Genomic DNA, 10,721 nt, shown 5'->3' with positions numbered 1-10,721 from the left:
AAGAGCTATGACACAGGACAGATTTTAACAGCAATAAGAAATTTTGTAATGAAAAACAGAGAGTTTTCATTCTGTAGGATGCAGCATCATGGGTTGTAGGTGCTCAGAAAGTGTATGGCAGCTTAGCAGCTACTTCTTGTCCAATCCTTTACAGAATGCTTCCATTAATGCTTTAAAGCTGGGCCTGGGCTACAAACATGAGTTTTAAAGCAGAGTTCAGAAATTCTCTCAAAGTCATATTTTATGTGTAATTTGGTCCTCTTCATGCACAGAGCTAAGCCAGAGATTCAGGTAAAACCTTCAGTCTATTGCAGTCTGTAAGAGACGGATGAAGGATACAGGATTTTGCCCTAGGCATACCACACAGATCTGTTAGGATGTGCCACAGCAACATCTTTCCCTGTGCTTAGAATCTGCAGGTTTTGGACAACAGTTAAAACGTTTGATTTTATTTAGTATCAGTACAAATCACCCTTGTTATGTGCAGAATGAAAGGCCATGCTAGCAGTTTACTATACCTTTACTCTAAAAGAAAAAAAAAACCCTAGCCAAAACACTTCCCTAAAATAAGCTATTTAATGCAGCCCCTTTGCCAGCCCATTGTTGTGGGAACTCAGTCTTTCATGTATTAATTAAACCAGACAGATTCTTGTCTTGGTGTGTGGAGCTGAAATTCTAGGTAAGTGTCTAGGCTTACTTTTTAGAACTTAGGTGTATGACTTTTTTTGGTGTGGATTCAGCTGTGTAAGTGGTATGGCCATTCAATGGCACCCTGTCAATGCTTGCACATTTTAGGTTCTGCAAGGCATCAGCAGCAACTGCTAATGTTCTATCGAGGTTATCCATACGGAGTTTGAGGTAGACTGAAGAAACTTAACAAAAGTGAATTGCTTAAATCAGGGGAACGCTGTGACAGGATCTTTACAAATGAGATTCTCATCTTTAATTTCTACAGCTTTAAATGCCAAGAATCTGTGGCCACCATTGCAGCTAGAGGATTAATATCATCCATTCTGGTTCTGGAATAAAATTAAATCAGGTTATTGAAATACTTGCAGCACTGAAATCTTTGGCAAGGTCAATTTACAGAATCAATTCATGGAGTCTCCAGGACTTCACTATATACAATTTGCTCACCAAGATTTAAAAAATCTTTTAACAGATTTTGACAGTACTTTATAATATACTTGTGTGAGGCAGAATTATCATTTTAGAACATTCTCAGTCAGTCTTAGACAAAATTAATCCTCGTTTATATTTATGGATCTTGTCTCTCCTTTGCATTTTAAAACATTACACAGAGACCAGTCCTGTATCTGCTGAAATTGCTGTCAAAGAGATCATAACCCAAGATTGAATGGGAATAATACTGACACATTGATTATTATAATTACAATTTTAAAATTAATTTAAGCATTTTAACAGTTTTTAAAATATTGCTTATTTTAAACAGGAATCAAGCTTTTCTCTCTGAATAATGGTAAGTCTACAATGCCTTCATTCTTTTTCACAGTTGAGTGCTTCAAATATGTTTCAGAAAACTCATAGCCGAACTGGAATTTGGGGGTATTTTTTAGCTGTTTGGGACATGGTGTTAAAAAATTGTAGTAATTTTCTGAAAATCCACTCTAGGTTTCCTAAACTGGCATAGTACAGCATTTTTTCTGCATAACAACTTCATAACTTGTGTGTAATGATTTTTGTCATGTCAGTGCTATTGAACGATAACTTTGGCTTCATAAATGGTGTTACACAGGCAGACGCACCTCTGTATTGCACACTATAAAACCCTTCAGTGGCAATAACACCCTTTATGTAAACATCTGCAAATTAAGGAAATGAACCTTTAAACATTTGCTCTAGTGAGTAATGTTACCTGTGTGAGTTGTCTCACTGACCTCAAAGAAACTTCTCAAAGGAGCGAGAATTTTCTCATAATAGTAAATGACTATGGTAATGCCTCAGTGCCTGCAAGATACATATTCCAGAAGGATGGATATTCTGCATCTTCACCATATTTATTTGGGATTTCCCAGCTGGTAATATTGAAATAATCAGCCTGGTATTTTCTGGCTTCTGACAGAAAAATGTTCTTTCAGAGTTTTCCTGACCAAGATATACTGGGCCAGGCTTTTGAAGATGCTCTAGAAGTACTTCAGCAGCACTCTGACAGAGAAATGCAGTGTCCACTGGGTAAAAAAAGACCATCTTTATTCAATTTCATTGACCACTTTGTATTTTTACAGGAAAATACATCTTGAAGCATGCAGGTGGGAGAGTTAATTTCCCAGAGGTGGATTAATGGTCAGCAGAGGGGTATGATGGGAGGATGGAAAGGGAGACATTTATTTGGAGGGTTTCCAGTTCTCCATTGTTACTGCCCAGTGTGGTGTGCACAGCAAAACTGTTGGACAGTCCTCTTCTACCTTCCCCCCCAGTACTAGCCTAGATGTGTTGAGCTCAGATTTCCTATAATCAGAGGATGGCAACAACCATTCTCCAGTAGCAATGTTTTAATTGCAAAATATCCTTCTGTTAAGGTGTGAAAAAACAATGAATTCCAGGGTAGGGGGGAGCAGAGAAATAAGGTGTTCAGCAATCCAATGAATGAAATTAATTGTCTCAATTGCTATATATATAATTTTAAAATATATTAATTCAGAAATGTTAGTTTGAGTCTGTATAACTGATAGGAAATGTTTTTTTTTTTCTTGGACTTCAGAGTTTTATATTTACAAAATTTAAAGACAAGCAAGCTGTAAATTGTTCCACTCTAGGCAAGAATTTGGCAATTAAATTAATATAAAATTTAAAATCTGTGTTTGGTGTTTTGACATTGCAAGTAGAAGTGGAAGGAAAGGAAAATAGGAGGCTACATCAGAAACCCTCTAAGTTCAGAGCAAAACATCTACTGTCTTTTGTGTATCATGTATTTCATATGAGGAAATTTATTTATGTAGTATATACTACATTCTGAAATGTAAATAAGACCAACCAAACCATATCTTCAGCTGGTAATAAATTTTCAGCTCCACTGCACAGGTAATTTGCACATGCTGCAGGACCCACTGTATACCCACTTGCACTGTTCTTTACCTGTATCTGTTGTTAGGGTCAGTGGAGAGAGGTATTAACGACTCATGACTTAGCATTTAGTATGTTCCACAGCTGCAATCCTATTTCCATGTGAAAGAGATGTACCCTTCAAAATCTTCTGCTGACTACCTGCAGTGGATAATTTATTCCAAGCACATGATACCAGCATTCCCTTCTGCTGCTTTTAGATATTCTAAGATCCTGGGATCCTTCCATGTTTTTCTTTCAGACACTGCAGATACTCTGATGCTCCTTCACTTAATTCACAATTGGAGACTCTGACTTGCATTGTACTAATGGCCTGCAGAACATGCAGAATGCATGACATGCCTTTTTCTTTTCTAATACCTGTATTATAGAATAGAATAGAATCATATCAACCAGTTTGGAAGAGACCTCCCAGATCATCCAGCCCAACCAAGCCCCCAGCCCTGCCCAATCAACTAGACCATGGCACTAAGTGCCTCATTCAGCCTTTTTTTGAACACCTCCAGGGACAGCGACTCCACCACCTCCCTGGGCAGCCCATTCCAATGGCAAATCACTCTCTCTGTAATTATCTGTAATTATTCCATTCCTTATGTTTGGTGATCTATTTGTGTGTTCTTTTTCCATTAACCAAACTATTTCACGAGACTATGAAATAGCTGACATTTGAGCTTAATAAATAATACTTTTAATCTTGAAGGCACACAAAACCAACCCAAGGGTGTGATTAGCAGCAATAGTAGAGGTTATATTGGATGACCTGCTGATATGAAACATCTTGGCTCTGGAGAATTTGTTGTCTAGAAGGCAGCCTTTGAATAAATGTTTTTATGACAGACCCAGCAGCATGTTAAATGGCTTGGGTGTTTTTCCTTCTTCTCCCTCTTTTACTCACTCAGTTTCTGTTCTATCTTTCTAATTCTCAGGTTATAAAAATTGCCTAACTGTGATCAACCATCACCACCACCGAGCAAGTCCCGGCTACTCTGTAACACCATCTGCAGAGGACCAAGGATATAGCTGGAGAAATGTGATTGTAAGTGAGCTGATTATTGACAGCAGAGCTAGAGAAAAATGGGAAAATAGCTGCTCATTTCTGATTTCTAATACAAATCATTACACTAACTCTAACAGAAATTTGGTCTGGCCAGGTATGATTCAGATGAAGTGCCCTTAGGAAATATTTGTGAAGTATGTTTAATAGTCTATTTTTATCAGTCAGCTTAGCCATTTGCCTCTGGTGCTCTTCTGTGGTTCATCATGTAACATAACTAACGAACAAACCTACTGGTATGATAGGGAAAAGGGCCTCTTTCTTTTCCCAAGAAACAGGCAGAGGACAGCAACTTCCAACCTCCACATTTCTTCTGCCACTGTGAAACAATACCACACCTTTGATTTCTTCAACAGCAGCTTGCTTTAAGAGTGCTGGAAAGCCCAGCATTACCTGGACTCTGAGCTGAGCTTCAGCCTGCAGAGTCCATATTAATTCTTAGACTGAGAGTGTGACCTCCAGGAGTGATGAAAAATGAATATTGCAGGGGAGATAATTTCAGGTAAATAGATTTCACAAAAGTAAATTTCCAACCAGCAGATTAGACACAACGTGGCACAGGAGCTACAGAGTCTGTAGGGGCCACTGACCATGTGGCCTTTGTTTTTGACTAAATCTGGAAACAGAGTCCAGTAGATTCCGCTGGGTCCAGTAGAAGAATTGAAGGTCCAGAGTAAGGTAATTACTCTGTCCTCCAAAGTAATACTGTAATTTCCTCTCTGACAGGCAGTCCTTCCCAATGGACATAAATTAGTGCTGCTTGTCACTGGTACAGTACACTGCAGGCCTTCTTGGCTGAGGACTCTTCCATAAGTGAGGTGATAAAAGGCTGTGTTTTGATGGCTTCAGGCAGTTAATTACTACATGTTTCTTTTTCCTCAGCAAATGTACTCTATTAGTAACTCTTTTCTGTGTTAATTCTTAAAGAACAGTGGAATGGATTTTTATGCAGATGAGACTGTCTACAATATGCTGCAGAATACTGCAGAAACCCAAGTGATGCATGCTACTGCTGGCCAGCCAAAAGCAGGAAAAGGTGTGTACAAAGAATATGTCTTGATATGGACATTATGTGACTTACAAAACCTCTTAGTGGGTTGTGGTTTATCCTTTTCCTGTTTTGTTTTGGTTTTTTGGTTGGTTTGTTTTGTTTGGTTGGTTTTGTTTTTTACTTTAACAGGAAAAAATAAGTTAACATTAAATAGTAATTAGAGAACAGCTGCTAGTGTTCTATTCCTATTCACTAAATCTCATAAGGTAAGGTAAATCTGTTGTCATCTTATTTTGTCCTCTTGTTTATGATGTAGAAAAGCAAACCAGATTGTAATTTCAGATCATCTGGGATGAAGTCCAGTGCAGAGAATTAAACCTAGCTATCAATAAAAGCTTCATCCACCTTAGAAACTTCTTTTATTTCTTGGGTTCCAATAAGCAGTGGCTTTCTTGTGGGTTTCTAATACAACTTTTGCCTGCTTGATAAGAGCAGGTATCCATTTTGCAAAGAATAGGTCATGCACAGTACTTCATTTGTTTACTGCATTCTTTCTTTTCTGTTTAGGATTCAGCTTCCTTTCTATGGCTCTGCTAGAGGAGATTTTTATAGTTACCACTCTGAGATGTTGTACTTACTTTTGACCGTGGGGTCCTTTTCAGTAGCTTCCTGATTTTGCTGCTTTTTGAAATCCCCTTCTCTCAACTTTAACCACATGGTGTCAGTTTTTGATATAATCTCTTCCCATTGAGGCTGAACACTGTGGTTTCTGTTGCTTAATAGCTGCTACTACTGCTGCTACTACTACAAATTCCTTGAAACTGTGGGAAGAGTAACCTCTGCTTTTAAGTTCTGTACTTCTGGCACTTAAAATTCACCACTTCAGATGAAAAACTTTCAACCCAGAATTGTTGCTTTTCCAAGTCTTACCTAGTGTTTCACTCAGGAATTGTACCTGCCTGTATCTGAATTGAGCTTAAGATGTTACTACTCTGTTAATTTTATGTTTTATATTTCTATTGCATTCTTATCAGTTTTCTTTTCCAGAAGGTGACACTGTAAATGTTTATAATGAGTGGCTATTCTTATAAGGAATTTTTGTGTTCTCTTATGTGTTCCTTGCCAGAAACTATGATTCAGAGGACTGTGTCCACTGTACTCTTGGCTTCCTATTGAGACAGGAGAGGTTTTCTGTGCACTAGGAACTGGTGCAGCCCTTTGGGAACAGATCTGCAAATGCAGCAATCAGTACTGAGGACCTAAGATCTGTGTATAAAGTGCTTCATAAGGCTTTACTTAAGACAATCTGTAATCTGGCCACAGGTTCTGAAAGGTGTAGTGACTTAGATATTTTGGAAAACATCTTTGAGAGGTTTTCTCTGAAAGAAACTGAGTTCATGCTCGTCAAGATCATTCCATGTTCTGAACTGAAGCTCAAGAGAGGTACATCAGAAATGCATGTGAATTAGAAAGAGCAAGCTTGCTTCAGGACAATTTCAAATCACCTTCTGGAGGAACTTTCCTCTCTCCAGTGACCACATTAAAACTTGCAGATACTCCCTTGCTAGTTTAGACCAATGTTTAGGGCCTGGTAATGAACATCACTAGCTTGTGCAATCAGATGCAGTACAAGGATCTATAAACTAATCCCACCTCAAACTGGTGTGTCCACATTTTGTACCACTTTGGAAATAACAGCTGGGCTCTAGAAACGTAGCTGTATTACCACATAAGAGCAAATAAACCCTCTCAAACCAAGGCATCAGCCATAGACAATGATTCCAGAAATAGAAGCATGGGCAGAAACAGTTGAACAAAGCCAGACAGCATGAAATCAGACGTTGCTGCAGATTAACAATGGCTACACTATCATTTTCCAGCAGAGACTTAGTTTGCAGTCTGCTGATTTTCCCCCATCTTATTTATTAAACCATAGTTTGACAGGTTTATAGAATCATTCAGGTTGAATGGTACTTGAGGAGGTCACCTACTGAATTTTTTTCAAGTAACCAGGCAGTGTTCTTCACTAGTTTACTTTCAAGTTTCTCATCTTACTAATTTTATATAATACTGATTCTAGTAAAATATATACTTCTAGTCACAGGCCATTTTTTTTTATTTAGATGATGAAACTTTATTAATTTTTTTTTTTGGAAAGTACCTCTAATTTCAGGCTCTACTTCTTCCTAGTCCGACTGTCACTTCTCTCCTCTTTCCTTACCACCAGATGCAGAATTACTGTCATCCCTAACAGATGTTTTGGCTTGACCTCAGTGTTCCTTAGCAACTGTCACTTTTCTCCCATTCCTATTTTAAAATAGCCATGCAAGACAAGACTTAATGAACTTCAGGTGCAGCTGCCTGTTTCCACCTTTAGTTAAAGTGCAAACCATTTTTCTGCATAGCCTCTCCTTTCTCCAAAATGTTCCTCTTTGCCTCATAATCTTAATTCTTCCTCCTTACGGCAGCTTCTTGGTCACTGTTGACTTTGTGCAGGGAACTAGAAGTACTTCAGAGAGAGGGATGCACAAGATCTAAGTGAAACTAAACAGATCTCACTAGCAAACATATCAGAGCTAAGTCTGTGGGGAGAAGCATTTAGTGTACTAAAAAATGTTGCAGTTGTGCTTTGCTCTTCATGAGAATGCAAGCTGACACCCCTGCACCTCTGCTGAAAGCAACAGGGTAACAGCCAGTGTAGTTCCTATTGACTGAGTTTGCTGGTTCAAAGCTCTCTTGCTCTTTCTGCTTACCCATTCACCCTTTCTTATATCAGACACTACCTTGCATTCAGACATTGGAATAGGTTGCTCACAGGTGTGGTTGGGTCACTAACCATGGATATATTTAAAGGTCATTTAGATGTGGTGCTTGGAGGTATGGTTTAGGGGTGAACTGTGATGATCCCAAGGGTCTTTTCCAACCTGAATTATTCTGTGTTCTGTATCCCCAAAACAGCCCTGGAAAAAAAAAAAAAAAGAGAGAGAGTAACTTCAAAATATTTTAGTTTTGGTTAATCAGGGAAAGTATTTATTCAAAAACATTCAGACTGGCACTATAGAGTCTTTTTCCTGTGCTGAGGATTCAGCTTCCTGCAGTGGAGTCCTTGACCATACATCTGCACAGCATGCATCTGAAGGCTGCTGATAGTGGATTCTGAGACCTAGTACACAGTGAAGTCACCAGATATTTGTCATGATTTGTGACAGGGTTTTAGGTTTACCTGGTAAAATCCCTTTCAGGAAAAAAGAAAACTCCTTGTATTTTTCAAAGTTCTGACCTCTTGCTCTTTATTTCTTAATAGGTAGGAAAAAACTTCGACTGTTTGAGTACCTTCATGAGTCTTTATATGATCCAGCTATGGCAAACTGCATCCAATGGGTGGACAAACCCAATGGTGTCTTCCAGTTCGTCTCTAAAAACAAGGAGAAACTTGCAGAGCTGTGGGGAGAAAGAAAGGGAAACCGCAAGATCATGACATACCAGAAAATGGCCAGAGCACTGAGGAATTATGGAAGAACAGGTGAAATCATTAAAATTCGAAGGAAGTTGACCTACCAGTTCAGTGCTGTTGTTTTACAGAGACTCACTCCGTCTTATTTCTTGGGAAAAGAAACAGTTTGTCATCCATACATTCAGTCTAATCAAGACTACCAGTGTGCAGATGACTGGCTCAGTTACAGCAATTACATGCATAACAGTGGTTATGCGTTACAGCATGCTAACAGCTAAACATAGCTTTCACGTGAGCTGGTCTTTGTTATCTAGCAATAGTTTCTGGCACAAGAACTCTTCTCTGTACATGACTTTTCCTTTAAGATACTATGCAAACACACAAAGAGGGGAGTTTTAAAAATGATATTTTTGTTCCTTTTTAAGTTAATGATAAATGGCCACTGACTAGTGAAGAGTCAGCTGTAGAGCATGATGTTAAGCAAAGGAATTCAGATTCAAGCTGATATTTCCAAGATCAAGAACAAGGCCTTTGTCTGCTAGAGGGCATCAAAGATCTCACCCTAACAATGCTCACTGGAAGTTTTATGCATATGTCCAGCATTTCCAATCAGAATTTAGATGCTCTTGTACCACTGTGCATACACTCCTTATGCGCTGAGTGCACACGAGTCAGAAAGGGAAGAGATTTGCCAACTGCATGTGGCAACTGACTCCTTTTTTAATGTTCTTTATTAAGAGGTATTTTCTGAGGAATGTCTGGTTGAATAATTAAGTCCACACAAAGGTGCAACTGTTAGCCAAGTCCCTAATCACTTAGCACTAAAGACAGATCCAGATGTTAATTCAGTAAATAACTGCCAAAATAAGAAGGTCATAACTGTGTAGTTCTTTTTTAATTTTGAGTGTAGTATTCTGTAAAATGCAAATATTACTACAAAATAGACACAAGGATGCGTCTGGTCTTACAGAAATGATCCTGATCTAGCACTGAACAGAGTGGGAGCTTAGCTCTTAGAAAAGGACTGAGGTCTTTCAGTTGGGATGCCACCACTGTGTAAGCACATATGTAAATACAACACTTCAAATGTCCAATGTACAGAAATTTGACAAGAACTGTACAATTTAGTTGTTGCACTTTTATCAACCATTGCAAACTGGTGTTATGCCATTTGTGAAGCTGTCAACATATACTGGGTTAAGAATCTGCTTTGTGTAAAACTGCTTACATATCAATATATTTGGACTCACTTTCTTCAGCCTCATTTACTTGCTAAGAAAATAAATACTTATTCAGATTCTGTGTTACCTTTTTAACTTCAGAATTAGCATTCACTGACATTCCCTGGCAACCAGGGAAGATGTTATACCAGCAGCTGCAGTAACAGTACAGAGAAGATCTGTAGGAGTACAGAGAAGATCTGAAGGACATTCAGTAGAGTAGAAATGTGGGAATTGTAATTATCTGTGGATAGGAAGAGACAGATTTCAGCCACGGGAGTAATGATGGGGATTGACAGTGCTTGTAAAAATGTATCCTCTTCCTCTCTTCCACTCCACCAAGTGAATGCACCTGGATTGATTTTAGAGGCTCCTTACTTTAGTTCTGTGGCTGTGCAGAAGAGTATTTAACTGTGCAATGCACTGACATTGAGCTTACATACAGAAAAGACTCTTGACTGTTAGCAATGCTTTAATCTAGAAAAAATAGGTTAAATCATTAAGCAAAATCATAAGGTTACCAAATTCCTGAAGCACAGACCTAGACTTACTAAGGCCTGAAATAAGGTGTAGCTGGTTTTGACTCTGTGAGTTTTTAACCACTGAAACAATACACCAAGAGATGTGGTGGCTTCGTTGTTTCTCAATACCTTTAATACAAGACCATATCAATTTCTAAGGTATACAGTATGTACAATAAATTAATGTTAAAGTCATAGCCATACCAAAAGGCAAAAGACTGACTGTAGGAAATGAGACTTCTGCTGTTCTCAGTATTTGCAGGATCCTGCCATGTAACCGTGTGTAGGAAATTAAAAGCTACGTGTGGAGATGTAAACAGAACTGAGGTGGGTGCTTGTCAAGCGTTTAGATTCTAAATGCAGTCTCCTGTACACCTCACCCGTCATCACTGTCCTC

The 10,721-nt window shown here is 38.6% G+C and overlaps 1 protein-coding gene across 1 annotated transcript; it reads left to right on the top strand.

Annotated features, from left to right (window-relative positions):
- Nucleotides 1–1,956: 1,956 nt before the first annotated feature.
- On the top strand, nt 1,957–9,849 carry SPIC (Spi-C transcription factor). The gene is made up of 5 exons (XM_064154816.1): nt 1,957–1,994; nt 2,099–2,193; nt 4,011–4,120; nt 5,066–5,174; nt 8,434–9,849. The coding sequence occupies exons 1-5, from the start codon at nt 1,957–1,959 to the stop codon at nt 8,859–8,861; spliced, it is 780 nt and encodes a 259-aa protein (XP_064010886.1). The 3' UTR covers nt 8,862–9,849.
- The last annotated feature ends 872 nt before the right edge of the window (nt 9,850–10,721 follow it).

The sequence above is a fragment of the Pogoniulus pusillus genome, chromosome 15, assembly GCF_015220805.1.
Source record: "Pogoniulus pusillus isolate bPogPus1 chromosome 15, bPogPus1.pri, whole genome shotgun sequence".
NCBI lineage: Eukaryota > Metazoa > Chordata > Aves > Piciformes > Lybiidae > Pogoniulus > Pogoniulus pusillus.
Note: the sequence above shows the minus strand (reverse complement) of the source record. Positions and strands in the feature narration are given on the sequence as shown.